We start from the raw sequence: 17046 nt of genomic DNA, 5'->3' as shown, positions 1-17046 counted from the left end.
TGACCCAGCACTGCCTGAGGGAGAAGCCACCTGCCACCACTCACACCTCAGGTCCCGCAAGGGAATTTTACGCATACCCTTGTATTCCATCCCCACCATGCCCTCCAGCAATGGGTGGATATTTGCCCTATGGTTTTCTTATGGGACTCTAATGGACTGTCAACAACTTCATTTTCAAGTTAAGCTGCAGCTGTTGGATGGAGGGAGCTGCTCTCTCCGTGTAGGGTTGTCAGGGTGGCATGCCGTGCGCTGAGCACACTACAGATGGTGGCTTTTCAGCAAAAGAGAATGTGATTCTGTGGGTCTGGGTGGTGATTCCATCTTGGGGGTCGAGGGTGGCTGCTTGGAATGCCAGACTGACATCTGACTTTTCTCAGCCCCCACGTTTCCTGTCTGGCTTTATTCCAACTAAGGGGGCCCCGAGTGTTTGCAGAAGGCTCATCGTACCTGAGGTTGCCATGGGAGGGGGCCCTTCCCCAGACAAAGGGCGGTTTACAGACTCAGCTCTCTTCTCTCCCCAGGCTCAGCTGCACAAGAGGCCAGAGGTGGACAGTCCCGGCGAGTCCCCCAGCTGGGCACCCCAGCCCAAGAGCCCCAAGTCCCCCTTCCAGCCTGGGGTGCTGGGCAGTCGCGTGCTGCCTTCCAGCATGGACAAGGACGAGAGGTGAGGGGTCTTGGGGCATGGGGGTCCCTCTCTTCCCAAGCTCAGGCTGTACTTCTGGAGAGGTGCTCGCCTAGGTTTTAGAGCTGAAGAGAAGGGAGTTTCCACTTTTTAATTTTCTCTAGCAGCAGAAGCTTTGTTCATGTGAACTCTCAACACTCTCATACCTCAAAAGGACATCAGAGGCCGGGGAAGGAGGCCAGGAATGAGGCCAGCAGGCCTCTCCTCTTCCCCCGCCCCTGCCAACTCCTGCACCGAACGCCAGGGCACCATTGTTGGAGAACTACTGCTCTCGTTTAGCCCTCTCCAGACCGACGGGGAAACTGAGGCATTCTCCCTCCTCTTACCCTTCGGGGAAGTATCTTTATCTTCAGCGATCTGGGGGACCTGGGAAGGTGGATCAAAGGGCACGGCCAGGTTGAATGAGATCAGTTTCACTCCCTTCGTGAAACAGCTGTCCCGATCCTGGGCTCGGCCTGCTCTGTGTAGAAATGAGCACGAAGCAGCTTCTGCCCCCCAAGAGGCTCTCAGACTGGGGTGTTTCAGCATCTGGAGGTGGAAGTTAAGAACAGGGGATCGAAGGTCACACAGCCAGGGTTTAACTCCAGCTTTGCTGCTTAAGAGCTGCGTGACCTGGGAAAAGGCACTTGACCTCCTGAACCTCAGTTTCTTCATCGGTAAAATGGGTTTTCTAACCTCCTAACCTTCCGAGGTGGTCATGCGGATGAAACAAGAGTGTGTCTAAAGCCCTTTGCCTGAGCCCTGGGATGTAGAAGTACTCAGTGAGGCAGAGTGGAAATTTTACGAGCACTGGTAACCCATGAAAGTTAGAGATCATTCCTGATGCTGAGTTGTAATGATAGTAAGTGCTGGCTGGATCAGAACGAGGGTGGGTAAGCTATGGCCCACAGGCCAAATCCAGCCCCCATCTGTTTTTGTAAGTAAGCTTTGTTGGAACACAGCCACATGCATTCATTTATGTACTATCTATAACTGCTTTAGTGCTACCGCTGCAGAGTTAAGAAGTAGCGCAGACACCCCACGGCCCACAGAGTCAGGAATACTTACTCTCTGGCCCTTTCTCTGACCCCTGTGATGGAGGGAGGCAGAGGAAGGGCTCGTCATGCACACTTGAGGATGGGCAGCAAAAAGACTTCCAGCTCGGTGCAGTGGCTCACGTCTATAATCCCAGCACTTTGGAAGACAGAGGTGAGAGGATCTCTTGAGGCCAGGAGTTGGAGGCGGTAGTGAGCTATGATTGCACCATTGCACTCCAGCCTGGACCACAGAATGAGACCTTGTCTCGAAAAATAAAAAAAGAAATAAAGAAAAGAAAAACAATTAGCTGGCTGTGGTGGCACATGCCTGTGGTCCCAACTACTCCAGAGGCTGAAGTGGGAGGATCCCTTGAGCTCAGGAGATGGAGGCTATGATCGTGCCACTGCACTCCAGTCTGGGCAATGCAGTGAATCCCTGCCTCTCTAATAAAAAAAAAAGAAGCTTCCAAGAGAAGGAGACACTTGGACTGAATCATGGTGGACAATTGGGTCTTAGCTGGACCAAGGGCAGTGAGAGGGGATCCCAGGCTAGAGCCGCCGCACATGCAAAGGCCTGGAAGCCAGATGGACCTGGGAGCCTCAGGCAGTGCACAATACATAGCACGGAGTGGGCTGTGGGAACCTGAAGGCGAGACATTAGAGAGAGACAGGGCCATAGCTGAGACAGTGCCTCCCTGCTCTGGTAATGCCAGAATTCTGGCTCCAAAGTCTGTGGAGGGCTCTAGCATTTCTCTGTGGCTGGAGGAACCCCCAGACCAGGGTCTCAGAGGCATCTCTGGAGGCCTGGGCTTGTGTCTCCACTATTAGGCAAAGCTTGGCTGAGGTCTAGAGTACCCTAGACCCTCATCTGCCCAGGGGGCCCTCTTATTCCTCATTCCTAGACTGGCAGGCATAGCAGTTGAAGGCCTGCCCCTAGACTCCAGAGTCACCTCATCTCTCGTCCCCTTAGGTGCAGACCCCGACCGTACCGCCAACCAGGCCAGCATCTTTTCTGACCCCTCCAGGGCCATGGGTCTCAGGAGCTTTCTCTGAGAACAGAATCAGTCACGTCCTGTGTGCAAGTGTGTTTGATTATAAAAGCAGTAGATCTTCACTGTAGAAAATATGAAAATAATACAAAGGGGAAAAGAAAATCATCCACGATCCCACCGTGCAAAGACCACTACTGTTGATACCTGGGCATCTCTCCTTCCATTTTCTTTTTCTTTGTAACATAGCTGAGAGCACAACGTTTTTAGAGTTTGATTCCCCTGCTCCGTGTTCTATATGAATATTTTCCCGAGCCTGCTTACAATCTTCATAAACATGATTTTTTTTTCTTGAATAAAGTTTTAAACAATGATGACTTTATTGTTTTTTGTTTTGTTTTATTTTTTGTTTTTGAGAGAGGGTCTCACTCTGTTGCCCAGGCTGGAGTGCAGTGGCGTGATTATAGCCTCCACCTCTCCAGCCTCAGGTGAATCCCCTGCCTCAGCCTCCATGAGTGGCTGGGACCATAGTTGTGTGCCACCACGCCTGGCTAATTTTTGTATTTTTTTGTAGAGACAGGATTTCGCCATGTTGCCCAGGCTGGTCTCGAATTCCTGGGCGATCCTCTGCCTCCCAAAGTGCTAGGATTACAGGCATGAGCTACCGTGCCTGGCCTGACTTTATTGTTTTTTATTAAAATGATGTGTTCTAATTATAAGAAATTCTGAGAAAACAGAAAACTGCTAAGAAGAAGGTAAAAAAATAAATAAATAAAACTCAAAAATAGTACCATGTAGATGGTGGCTACTCAAATGTATTCACTTTGAGAAAATTCACTGAGCTATGCACATTTTGATTTGAGTACCTTTCTGTATGTGTTCTTCCATTTTAAAATGTTTAAACAGGCCGGGCGCGGTGGCTCACACCTGTAATCCCAGCACTTTGGGAGGCCGAGTCAGGCAGATCACAATGTCAGGAGATCGAGACCATCCTGCCTAACACAGTGAAACCCCATCTCTACTAAAAATACAAAAAATTAGCCGGGCGTGGTAGCAGGTGCCTGTAGTCCCAGCTACTCGGGAGGCTGAGGCAGGAGAATGGCGTGAACCCGGGAGGCAGAGCTTGCAGTGAGCCGAGATCGCGCCACTGCACTCCAGCCTGGGTGACAGAGCAAGACTCCATCAAAAAAAAAAAAAAAGCTTAAACAAATCTCACCTCCCCAAAACAATTGACATTCGATAAACAAAAGGCATCTCTGTTTGTCTTATGGGCATTGTATTGTTCAGAGTTCTCTAGAGAAACAGAGCCAGTCGTGTGCGTGTGTATGTGTTTGTGTGTGTGTGTGTAAATAATACAGTTGACCCCTGAACAAGGCAGAGATTAGGGGTACTGACCTCCTACCTAGTCAAAAATCTGCATGTAGCTTTTAACTTTCTAAAACCTAACTACTAATAACCTAGTGTTGACCAGAAGCCTCACCCATAACCACATATATTTTGTATGTTATATTTTATATATTCTTACAATAAAGTAAGCTAGAGAAAAGATGTTATTAAGAACATATAAGGAAGAGAAAATGTATTTCCTGTTCATTAAGTGGAAGTGGATCATCATAAAGGTCTTCATCCTTCCTCCTCATTGTTTTCCCATTGAGCAGGCTGAGGGGGAGGCGGAAGAAAAGGGATTGGTCTTGCTGCCTCCGCGGTGGCAGAGGCAGAAGAAAATCCAAGTGGACCCACACAGTTCAAACTGTGTTGTTCAAGGGTCAGCTGTATATACATGTACGTATATATGCGTACACGTGTAGACGCTTGTATGTATGTATAGAGATTGGTTTTAAGGAATTGGCTCATGTGATTGTGGAGGAAGGCAAGTCCAAAATCTGCGGAGTAGACCAGCAGGCTGGGGGTGCAAGGAAGAGTCCAAGTCCAGAAGGCTTCGCTCTTCTTCCTGGAAGGCCAGTCTTTTTCTTTTCTTTTCTTTTGAGACGGAGTCTCACTCTGTTGCTCAGGCTGGAGTACAGTGGCGCTATCTCGGCTTACTGCAAGCTCCGCCTCCCAGGTTCCCGCCATTCTCCTGCCTCTGCCTCCCAAGTAGCTGGGGCTACAGGCACCTGCCACCATGCCCGGCTAATTTTTTTTTTGTATTTTTAGTAGAGACAGGGTTTCACCCTGTTAGCCAGGATGGTCTCGATCTTCTGACCTCGTGATCTGCCCACCTCGGCCTCCCAAAGTGCTGGGATTACAGGCGTGAGCCACCGCACCTGGCGAGGCCAGTCTTTTTCTATTCAGGCCTTTAACTGAATAGATGAGGCCCTTTCATATCACGGAGGGTGGTCTGCGCTACTCAGTGCCTACTGATTTAAATGTTAACCTCATCTAAGAAAAAATGTCTTTGCATAAACATCTAGAATAACGTCTGACCAAATATCTGGGTACACATTAGGTTTAAATTGATGCATAAAACTAACCATCAGAGACACTTACCTGGATAGAGAGATGGAAGGATGAATAGCTCTTTGCATGACAAATGGATGGATGGAAATCATTTTATATAAGATGAATTTTTTGTTTGTTTGTTTGCATTTTGTGGAGAATGGGGTCTCACTGTGTTGTCCAGGCTGATCTCAAACTCCTGGGCTCAAGCTATCCTCCTGCCTCTGCCTCCCTAAGTGTTGCAGTTACAGGCGTGAGCCACTGTGCCCAACCAAGATACATTTTTATACCTGCAGATTATCTCATAGAACGGATATACTGTGATTTATTTCAGCGGTCCCCAACCTTTCTGGCACCGTGGACCAGTTTTGTGGAAGACAATTTCTCCACAGACCGGGGTACAGGGGGTGGTTTTGTAATGATTCAAACACATTACATTCACTGTGTACTTTATTTCTATTATTATTGCATTGTTATTATAATGAAGTAATTCTACAGTTCGCAGTAATGTAGAATCAGTGAGAACCCTGAGCTTGTTTTCCTGCAACTAGACGGTACCATCCGGGGGTGACAGGAGGCAGTGACAGATCATCAGGCATTAGATTCTCATAAGGAGCCCGCAACCTAGATCCCGCGCATGTGCAGTTCACAATAGGCTTCATGCTCCTATGAGAATCTAATGCTGCCGCTGATCTGACAGGAGGTGGAGATCAGGTGGAATGTGAGTGATGGGGAGAGGCTGTGAATACAGACGACGCTTCACTCACTCTCCCACCACTCACCTCCTGCTGTGTGGCCCCCGTTCCTAACGGGCTGTGGACCAGTATCGGTCTGTGGCCCAGGGGGTTGGGGACCCCTGATTTATTTAATATTCCCCATTGTTGGACACTGGTTAATTTCTACTGCTTGCTTATCAGTCCCGTTAATATGGGCATCTTTGCCACCTCCGAGTGCTTGCCACAGCCCCATCTGGGCCCAGGGATAGACAGTCGGGTACCACTCAGTCCTGTCCGCGAGGAGCCCACAGTCTGGTTTCAGCTAGTCTCTTACTGGCTTTGTGGTTTCAGGTCGGATGAACCCTCTCCCCAGTGGCTAAAGGAATTGAAATCCAAGAAGAGGCAAAGTCTTCATGAGAACCAAGTTTGACCAGGTATGAAGGGGCTCTGCCGGGGAACCTGGGAAGAACCCTGCAGTCACAGGAACGGGGAACTCAGTTAGAGTGGCCAAGCCTTAGAGACCGGGGCTGTTGTACCCAAGGAAAGAGGCTGTGCAAGGGGAGAAGTGAGGGGTGGGGAGTGTTCAGAGTTCCTGTAAAGAGGATGGTGATGTCTGTTTCCATTTAGGGAGGAAACAAAGCTGAGCTGCCTGGAGTGGGTGAAAGGCACCAGGCCAGGAGGCAGGTGACCGGGGCTCTGGGCTCATGTGTTTGGCTGGCCCTTCTAGTTGCATCACCTTTTGTTAATAAAACAAAAGGGCAGGACATCAGAGGTTAGCTTAATTAGAAATGGTTACTTTTTTTTTTTTTTTTTTGAGACGGAGTCTCGCTCTGTCGCCCAGGCTGGAGTGCAGTGGCCGGATCTCAGCTCACTGCAAGCTCCGTCTCCTGGGTTTATGCCATTCTCCTGCCTCAGCCTCCCGAGTAGCTGGGACTACAGGCGCCCGCCACCTCGCCTGGCTAGTTTTTTGTATTTTTTAGTAGAGACGGGGTTTCACCGTGTTAGCCAGGATGGTCTCGATCTCCTGACCTCGTGATCCGCCCGTCTCGGCCTCCCAAAGTGCTGGGATTATAGGCTTGAGCCACCGCGCCCGGCCTTTTTTTTTTTTTTTTTTTGAGATGGAGTTCCACCCTTGTCGCCCAGGCTGGAGTGCAGTGATGCAATCTCGGATCTCAGCTCACTGCAACCTCCGCCTCCCGGGTTCAAGTGATTCTCCTGCCTCAGCTTCCCAATTAGCTGGCATTACAGGCGCCTGCCACCATGCCCAGCTAATTTTTATATTTTTTGTAGAGATGGAGTTTCACCATGTTGGACAGGCTGGTCTCGAACTCCTGACCTCAGGTGATCCGTTCGCCTCGGCCTCCCAAAGTGCTGGGATTATAGGCGTGAGCCACCACGCCTGGCCAGAAATGGTTACAGTTTTTATGAGGGGAATGTTTCATGTACAGCCTATGTAGTTAAAAATCAATTTGAAAAAATACACATTTAAAAAAATCATGATTAGATAGGCCCTGGTGTAAGTTGCAAATGACTGAACATCATGAACTTCAGTTTCCTCATCTGTAAAATGGGTTAGCAGTGTCCACACCGCCAGGCTGTCTTCAGGGCCCACTGAGAATGCACCTGTGGTGCTTGACCAAGCGCTGCCTGATGGTGCATGCACCATCGAAGTCAGCATTGATGTGATGAGCACAAGAGACGCACCATCCCTTATCCACAAAATTCCAGAAAGCTCTGCAAACAAAGCTTTTCCTAACGCAGTGGTGAAACCTGACCTGAGTGAATATAATTCTACTTCGACTCTCTTTTCCCCACTTTATATGAATGTTCACAATACACTGCAGGCATATTATCTGCTTGATTATGCTGGTGTTACATGTGTGTATATATACATATGTGTGTATATGTTACATGATTATATATGTATGATGCACATGTGTGTGTATAAGAAAGTCTAAAAATTATAAATTCCCAAATAAAACTATGCTCAAGGGATTTGGATAAAGGATCGGGACCTGTGTTTATTTTGTGTTTGGTGCAGTACATGTAATATCTCATTTAAGCCTCCAGCAACAACCCCTTCGAGGAAACTGAGGCTCAGAATTGAGACTGGAACCCTGATCTGACCCTAAATTTCATGTTGGTTTCATAGTATTCCGTGACTGCCACCCTCCTCACCTCCCCTTTCCCCCCGACACAAAAAAAAATCTATTTTCTGACCTTAGGCTTCTAGGGGTCTCTTTATTGGAGAATATCAGGCGAGGTTTTAAGGCCTGATGGTAGAGAGAAATGGAGCCAAACGTTCCCACCGCTGACACCAGGACTGTCCCTTCCTCTCCAGGCAGGGAACCCTGCTACGTCTACTGAACAGAAGCCTTAACCGTCAGAACCCGCAGACGGGGCCGAGCTGCTGCCGTTTCTTCCTGCACAATGCTTACGTGCCTGGGCCCTTCCCGTTGGATTGAGAATGCTATCCAGTGCCCCCGTCCTCGCCAGGCTCTCCCTGGATCCAGACGGGAAGACCCAACCTCCAGGAGCACTCGCTCATCTCCCCAGGCAGCACTTCAGGCTGGGAAAGGAGCCAGGCTGCCCAGAAATGTCTACGTGGGTGGTTTTGCTTTTTATGTAAAAATGTGCATTTCTACCTACTTTAGACACCTTCATCAGCCCCAAGAACATCAGCACGAGGCTGGAATTGCCTCCCCAGGTTCTGAAAAACACCTGAGTTTGTGAAAGCACCTCCTTAGCCGACCCAGGGCAGGTCTTTTTTGGGAAGGACATTTCCAAGGAAGATCACACTGTTCATTTCCTGCTGTAGTCTCGATGCAAGGCATTACCGCCGAGTTGAGGGGTTTTATTCTTTTTTTTTGGTGAGTTCCTTCTTCCCCTCGAGGAATCAGCAGTTCCAATTTTTAAACGTATCCTCCCTGATTGTGTGTATATTTCTCTTTCTAGTGGGGCTGTGTGCATCACTGGCCTGTGTTACTGTATGTCATTTTTGTTGGCTTTAGAAGGCGATAAAGCAATAATTCAGCTAATTTTCTTTGAAACTTGATATGTATGTATGTGTTTACGTTAAAGGAGAGGAGGAAAGATGTGTGAATAATTTGTTCTGAAGTATCCAGTCACCTCAGGTTATCTTATCCCTATCCAAGCTGTTTAGAAGTTATAATTGTCACTCTTGTATATATTTCCCTGGCTTCTTTTCATTTGAGCTCTGGTTTCTGTAGGGTGACCTTTGCCCCTTGGCCTTAAGGGTTCATAAACTGCAGCCCAAGTGGTGGTGCCTTTGCCACTGAATCATCAGACCCGCCCTAGGAATCTTTTTCTCCAGAGTCTTCTTTGAACATGACCTGGGTTGCTGGCATGGAGGAGTTGTTCCAAACTGGCCTCAGAGCAGATGCATGAATGAAGGGTACTTTTTCTTTTGCTCACGTCACTTTCCCTCATCGAACTCCACCTGACCAAGTGCTTGTTTTGGTCCAAATGTGGGTCTTGCTGAAAGCCCTTCTCTGGAGGGGAGCTCCCCAGCCAAGGACTCTGGACAGAAATGCTGGGTGCTAGGTGACAAATCATAAAGCTGGCCCTGCCTCCTTTTTTTCTTGCTAGTGATCAGCTCATTCCGGGGAATCCCCAAGACCTCTGGGGGCTCCAGACACTCTCTACCTTGTCTTTGTTTTTGGAAATGCCCAACACCAGACTCTTCCACTTCTGAGTCCTAAGGCTGTAGCAGATACCCCAGACGTGCTTGGCTGGCCACCTGCTATGCCTGGACTTGCCATAGTCTATGTGCCAACCTTGCCTGGGAGATCCCCATCATGAGATGCTTGGGCAATTCATAGAGAGCCTTGGCATGGGGTGGAGTTTCCTAGTAGATCCATGCACAGCACTCTGGCTAGATACGGAAGTGGGGGGCATGTGGGCCCTCTACTCCCTCCCCACAGTTTCCTAAGAGGTGAAAGTCTTTCTCGATGAATCCATTATTTGCAAATGCTGTCAAAACATGCTTCCCTTTTCCCTGGCTACCTCTCAGGAGTTCATTTGTGTCTCCATCTCAGCTTCCTCCTTCATCTCCCTTTACCCCTCTTCTCTCTCTTAATGGGTGGATGGGCATGGATAGAAATCCTCTGTTTCTCTAGGTCAGGACAAACACCTACGCCCTGGTGAGGCGGTTGTCGTTCAGCACCAGGGACAGCAACTGCAGGGCTGTGAGGCAGGAGCCCACCTTGTGTCCTGTTCGATGAGCTTTGGTTACTGATGAGCAATTGCTGGACCATGCCACCACCCAGCCTTTTACACCTGGGAGCCTCATGCATCTGGGTTTGGGCGTTTGGCCCTGCTTGATGATAGTTTGTTTTCTCGTCATTCCCTGAATTAGTCATCTAGTCATCTGTGGCCATTTGGGGATTAATTCCTGCAACTGCTTCAGTTGAATTCTTTTTTAAAGATCCAGTTTCTGTTTTATAATAATTTGGACCTTATGGCTTTCTAAGTCAATAGGATCCCCTTTAAAAAATACCTAGTGTTGTGTTTTGTTTTGTTTTTCTGAGACACGGTCTTGCTCTGTTGCTCAAGTTGGAGTGGAACGGCACGATCATAGCTCACTGAAGCCTCTAACACCTGGGCTCAAGTGATTCTCCTGCCTCAACCTCTCAGGTAGCTGGGACTACAGGTATATGCTACCATGACCAGCTAATTTTTTAATTTTTCTGTAGAGACAAGGATCTCACCATGTTGCCCAGGCTGGTCTCAAAATCAAACTTCTGGGCTCAAGCAATTCTCCCCCCTCAGCCTCCCAAAGTGCTGGGATTACAGACATGAACTACTGCATCTGGCCTAAAACACATTCCTAGTCTTTTGATGCTGACTTCTTGTCTTGGCTGATGTCTGTCTTTCCTTCAGGTGGAAAGGACCCCTTTGTACCATCTCAAGCAGTAGGAAAGGAACTGCTCTTACATATATTGATGCTCTTCATGCAAAACTCTCAATTCTTAAGTAGTCATGTCTCAGCTCAAGGATATCAGACAGGAAGGAAACACACTTGAAAATGTGATTGACTGGAGATTTTTTTCCCTAATCTCTCACACCTTAATTGAAAAAATAATCTATTTAGTTCTGTATTAATTAGGATATACAAAGTTCACCCTCCTTGAAAGTGACTAGGGCAAGCCCTGAAGATCTTCCTCACCTCCTTTTATTTTTCTGTAACCTTGTCTCCTCCAGCACCGCAGGATAGACAATCACAGTGAGTCAAGAATGACTCTCTTTCGTGCGGGCTCCCCCATGACCTCTGAACCCTGCTTATGATCAGTGCAATGAAGTTAGAAGTAACTGATGATTGGGAGCCTTTGCAGATAGCTGGCAAGTGGGTAATTTACTTCTCCCTATTCTAAATGGAGTGCGCTGTCTTTGAGGCTAAGCAAGGGGGGTGTTGTACGCTAGTTTCTAGACTTTGCTTGGAGACCCCTTTGGAAATCCATCTTCTTTTTAATCTCACTTAACATGCCTTAATAATCCATGTGCAATGGAGTCATCCACTCCTCATCCAACCCTCCTCCCCGGGGACTTTGGCTGTCCTCAATGAGAGTCTCATGCAGAATGGAAAATCCTCCATGTGTACAATCTCTCACCCCTCCTCATTTCTTTTCCTCCTCACCTCCACCACCCCTTTGCACATCAGCATTTTGACAGCTGGTCTTTTGAGAAGCCCGTGTCTTTTTCCTCTTCAGTAGATACCCTTCTTCATGGTCTTTTGCCTAATGAAACAGAGGCCTTTGGCCTTTGAAAATCCATGACGAGGCCTCAGAAATCAGTATTGTGGAGGATTACTCCATGCCACCAGAGACACTCTGGTGAAAGAGAAACCTCGTGGTCTTTAGGATGTTGGGATTTTGAGTGGTAGCCTCAGGATTCAGGGAAAGGACAATCGGATGGTGGTGTTTTCCAGGGGGACGAGCCAAATCACGTGGTTTCAGACACTTGTGTTTTCCTTTGTGCCTCCCTGGAAGGGAGGCCAACTTAAGGGTATCACCAAGAAGCCAGAATTGAAATAGGCATGAGCCTGTGGTTGTCAACTTTACAGGCTGGGCAAGGGATTTAGAAAGACCCTTAGCGTGATTTTCCTAAAAGAGACCTCAGCTGCTCCGACCTGGTGCTGATAGCTGCTTTGTCGATCTATGCTTTAATATTTTTCTTTATAATATGTCCCCAGATGGCTCCTGGAACTAGTCATAATTACAAACTGTAAAAATCCCCCCTCCCCAGTGTAGACATTTAAACCAGAGTAAGTGATGGGGAGACATTCTGTGGTCTCTGAATGTGCCTTCCCCCTCACCATGTGTTAAAACACAAAAGCCGAAGTTCCATGGCATCATGATTCCGTGGGGCTGGAGGGTAGGACCCCCTCCACATCTAGAAGGGGATCTGTTTGGGCTCGGTCCCCTTAGCGAGTAGGGGACCCTTGCTGTGTGCTGAGAGGCTGCTAGGACTCACCCAGTTGGAATTCTGGGCAGGCTCAAGAAGTCTAGAGCCACGTAAAAAGCTGGTAGGCATGAATGTGCCAGGTATTTGCCAGCCTGTGTCTCCTTTTGCACCCCCCAATCCAGAGTTTTCTTTCTTTTGACTAAATTGGCTCCCGCAGGGGGAAGGGCAGAAAGCTAGGCCCTCTGCTCTGGGAAGTCGGCCTGAGGTTTCTGGCAAGTTAACCCTTAAAATCGACACCTCTCAGCCCGCCCTCCCCTTTGGCCTTCCCAGAATCTCCTTCAGTGGTTGCTCTCCCACCTGTGCCATAACATCAACTTCCATGACTTGGACTGGCACTTCCTTGACAATCCCTGTTGGCATCACACCGGCTACAAATTATGCTGTTTTCTAAAGAATTTGAACTTTTTTTCTTCTTTTCTTGAGACAGGGTCTTGCTCTGTTGGCCAGGCTGGAATACAGTGGCACAATCATAACTCACTGCAGCCTCCAACTCCTGGGCTCAAGCAATCCTCCCACCTCTGCCTCCAGAGTAGCCCAGATGACAGGCGCACACCACCACGCCCAGCTGATTTTTTAAATCTTCTTTTTGTAGAAACAGGATCTTGCTATATTGCCCAAGCTGGTCTCTAACTTGGTCTCAAGCGATCCTCCCACCTCAGCCTCCCAAAGTCCTGGGATTACAGGCATGAGCCACCATGCCCAGCTGAATTTGAGATTTTTAATAATCTCATTCCACATAGCCTTATAGATCCTGTAAATAGGGGGGTCACAAAAGTAATATATTGTGTTATGGAAGATAATTTTGTACTGTGCTGTTTCCTAAATCACAACAATATCCTAAAGTCATGCACTTCCCAGATGATCGTGATCCTCAAAACGCTTTGTAAGATGGGGTAGGGCGTGGAAATACATATATATACACACAGACACACACACACATAAGTATAGTATATATTTTCCTAACCTTTCTTCTGGGTCCTTCCTCAGATCTTTGAGTCGCGATAGAAAAGGAACGTGAGTTCTTTGTGTAGGAAAGTTAAGCTTCCTGCCTGCGGTGTTCTTGCAATTGCCTTACGAATTCATAAGCTCTAGGAGTTCTGAACGGAAGGCAGACAAGAGGCACTTTATCCAATCCCAGAAAGAATCTTTACCCATGGGACTGAGAATTCATCTAGAAAACCTTATATTTTTAATGTAAAAAAAAAAAAATGGGGCTTACCAGACCTCACAGAGTATTGGATGTCTACAAGTGCTTTTATATTTTGTAACTGTAAAGAGGTTTCATATGCACAGAAGAGCAGTTGGAAATCTGGTCAACTGCAATAAAACAAGATGACCTTTGCATGTACAAAGATGTTGCATTCAGACTATGAAAATAGCAAATAAAGCTTTGGTGCAAGCTGCATTGGAGAAGTCGGTGCGTCCATGTGTGAATGAATAGAGTCTCCCATGCATGCAGGCCCTGACTGGGGCTGGCTGAGTCAGTCTGTCCTGTGCTGAGCTGTGGGCCGGCCAGCAAGAGGACAGAGCTGGGGTCCTGGGAGAGGGTGTCCATGCAGAATTGGAGGCCATGGAAACAAGGCAAAATTTCCATTCAGACTGACAGGGATTGAGTCCTCCTTCTGCCACCTCCTGGCTGTGGGATTTGCTTTTAAGCATTGGTTCTCCTTAGCTATACAATGGGAGTGGTGATTGGGACATTTGCAGGTAAGAGTTTAAGGCGGTGGTTGTCAACTGGGTGGGTTGTGCCCTCCTGAGCACGTCTGGCAATGACAGGAGGCATTATTGGTTATCACGAGGAGGAGAGAAGATGCTCCAGGAAGTGAGTAGAGGCCAGGGATGCTGCTCAGCACCCTACAATGCACAGGACAGCTCCCACCCCGACCCCACCACAAAGAATGACCCGACCCCAAATGGCAGTAGTGTCAAGGTTGAAAAGTCTGGATTAGGGAGATGTGGTACATCAAAGTGATGAGCGCGCAGTAGGTCCGCAAGATCCTGAAAGATGTGATGGGAGGGGGAGCCACGCCATCCCCACCTCTGCCTTCCTCCTTCTATCCCAGCTGGTGGCAACTACATCCCAACTCGGGGTCCAAACCAACTGCTTTCTGTCACCTTCAGCAGGAAGTAGCCCCTTGGCTTGGACTGTCCAGAGTAGGCAGGATGCTGGGAATAAAAGTCAAAAATAACAGATACTGTGCGCAGTGCTTTGCTTATATGACCTCCCAAAATGGCCCAAGTAGAGAGAAGGTTCTCCATTTATGGGTGAGGAGACAGTAGCTCTGAGACCTTCAGGAACTCGTTCAAGGTCACACGGATCTGTGTGACTCAGAGTCCGGCTGTCATCCACAGCATCTCACCACCATCTCCCTCTAGGGGGTACAGGGTAACTGGGTTTGTTTGTTTTGTTTTGTTTTTGTTTTTGTTTTTGAGATGCAGTCTTTCTCTGTCACCCAGGCTGGAGTGCAGTGGCGCGATCTCAGCTCACTGCAAGCTCCGCCTCTGGAATTCACGCCATTCTCCTGCCTCAGCCTCCCGTATAGCTGGGACTACAGGCGCCCCCCCCACCACGCCCGGCTAATTTTTTGTATTTTTGGTAGGACGGGGTTTCACTGTGTTAGCCAGGATGGTCTCGATCTCCTGACTTCACGATCCGCCTGCCTTGGCCTCCCAAAGTTCTGGGATTACTGGTGTGAGCCACCACACCCGGCCTATAACTGGGTTTTATGCTGACTTGAGGATTTTAGCCAAAAACAAATACCAACAACAACAAAAGAAAACCTTGTTAACTCACTCCTTTGCTCCAGTATAATTTTATTCATAAAATAATCACTTATTAGATATTGATTACAGGCAAAATTATACTTTGTTAGACACTTAAAAAATTCCTGGAAGCAGCTGGGCGTGGTGGCTCACGCCTGTAATCCCAGCACTTTGGGAGGCTGAGGTGGGCGGATCACAAGGTCAGGAGATCGAGACCATCCTGGCTAATACGGTGAAACCCCATCTCTACTAAAAATACAAAAAATTAGCCGGGAGTGGTGGTGGGCACCTGTAGTCCCAGCTACTCGGGAGGCTGAGGCAAGAGAATGGTGTGAACCTGGGAGGTAGAGCTTGCATTGAGCCGCGATTGCGCCACTGCACTCCAGCCAGGGTGACAGAGCGAGACTCTGTCTCAAAAAAAGAAAAAAGAAAAAAGAAAACTCCTGGAAGCTGGGTGCAGTGGCACGTGCTTATAGTTCCAGTTACTCGGGACACTGAGGAGAAAGGATTGCTTGAGCCCAGGAGTTTGAGTCCAGCCTGGGCAATATAGCAAGATCCTATCTCTTTAAAAAAAAATTTAAAATGCCTGGATCTACCTTTTCTTTGGTGATAAATAAGTTGAGTGTGATGGTCACTTTTATTTCTATTGAGGCTGAGCGCCCAGGCCATGGAGCAGGCCAGCCCCTTCTCTCTGCTGTGTGATTCTGAGTAAATGAGTTCACCTCTCTGAACCTTTTTCCATGGATAAAATGGAATCACAATTCCTCCCCTAAAGTTGGCTGGGCGAGATTTCCACACATTGCTTATGAAGCTGACACAATGCCTTGCATGTAGTAGGTGTTCAGTAAATGGCAGCTATTACTCGTGAATGTCTTCTGCAGGAAGAAAGTCAGTCTGTCAGTTCTGTGACAGTATCCTGTGGAAACGGGTGGGTGGATCTGTGCCCAAGTTGGAGAGTATGTTTAGGGTGATCTGACTTAAAATTTAGGCCACATGGCACATGGAAAATGGAGAGTGTCTCGGGTCCCTCACTTTGAGAACTAGAATCTTTCCAAAGGTTTCATGTACCCCAATAGGAAATGGTGACCCCAAGAAACCAAAGAAAGGGGGAACTGGTGGTTGTGGGGAGACACCGGAGAGCTGCACACCCTGCCCCTCGCCCAGTGCTGCTGGGCTTCCCACAAAGCCAGTGAGGTCCGTCTGCCCCCAGGAAGTCATCAGAGGCTGTGGCTGAGGAGACAGGCACTGGGGGCCTCCGTGGAGCCGCTATTGGAGTGAAATGGCCTGGATGAAATTGGGTGGACAGGGTGCTGCCTCAGCAGGCTGGGATGTGCTGGGCTGTCAGAAAGTGCTCATAAATAGCATGCCCCTTGCGAAAGCAGGCGAGTCTGCAGACGGCCGTGGATCCTCTGTTCTTCCCGAGGCTACAGCAACAGGTTCATTCTGGGATGGGCTGGGGGTGGGGAGAGAAAAGCCACCCTGGCAGGCCCGGACCTTTGGTGGTCTCTGTGGGACGTGCATGGCTGACCGCCTGTAAAAAAAACCAGGGTCTCCCTTAAGGGTCAGGTCCCAGTGAGAGGACCCTGACAGCCCAACTGGGGGTGGAACAGGGGACCCTTGTCTGCAGTGGCCAGGGTCCAAGCCCCTGGACATGTGCTTAGGGCAGGGGACCTTCCAAAACAGCCCCTCCGAGGGAGGGGAGTGGGCACACGTGGTACCTGCCAAGTCCCCCGAGAGTCCCCTGTGAGCTGGACCAAGCCCTGTTTCCTGCTGAGGCGGGGACAGACAGAACAGACAGCCCGCAGGCTGTGCATGGTTAGGCCCGTGTCCAGAGTATATGGGCTGTGCAGCTGGGCATGCTGGGGTGGCCGTGCTGGGGTGGCCGTGGGTGGGTAACAGTTGGATGTGGGATGTAGATGTAGGTGCCTTGTGTACCACTGTGGATGTCTGAAATGGGCAGG

The 17046-nt window shown here is 48.7% G+C and overlaps 2 protein-coding genes across 2 annotated transcripts in view; both read left to right on the top strand.

Annotated features, from left to right (window-relative positions):
- The window catches only part of KIAA1671 (KIAA1671 ortholog), a 198669-nt gene extending 189643 nt beyond the window's left edge, over positions 1–9026 (top strand). The window contains exons 10-12 of the mRNA XM_011975337.1: positions 522–664; positions 6191–6273; positions 8181–9026. Coding sequence (XP_011830727.1) covers positions 522–664; positions 6191–6269 — 222 coding nt within the window. The 3' untranslated portion in view covers positions 6270–6273; positions 8181–9026. The remainder of the gene's footprint in view (positions 1–521; positions 665–6190; positions 6274–8180) is intronic.
- A 7444-nt stretch (positions 9027–16470) lies between these two features.
- The window catches only part of CRYBB3 (crystallin, beta B3), a 20424-nt gene continuing 19848 nt past the window's right edge, over positions 16471–17046 (top strand). Inside the window, exon 1 of the mRNA XM_011975362.1 lies at positions 16471–16521. The gene's annotated coding sequence lies outside the window, so the exon portion shown is untranslated. The remainder of the gene's footprint in view (positions 16522–17046) is intronic.

This window comes from Mandrillus leucophaeus, unplaced genomic scaffold (genome assembly GCF_000951045.1).
Source record: "Mandrillus leucophaeus isolate KB7577 unplaced genomic scaffold, Mleu.le_1.0 Scaffold154, whole genome shotgun sequence".
Classification (NCBI taxonomy): Eukaryota; Metazoa; Chordata; class Mammalia; order Primates; family Cercopithecidae; genus Mandrillus; species Mandrillus leucophaeus.
The sequence above is the reverse complement of the archived record's forward strand: the minus strand, read 5'-3'. Positions and strand labels throughout refer to the sequence as shown.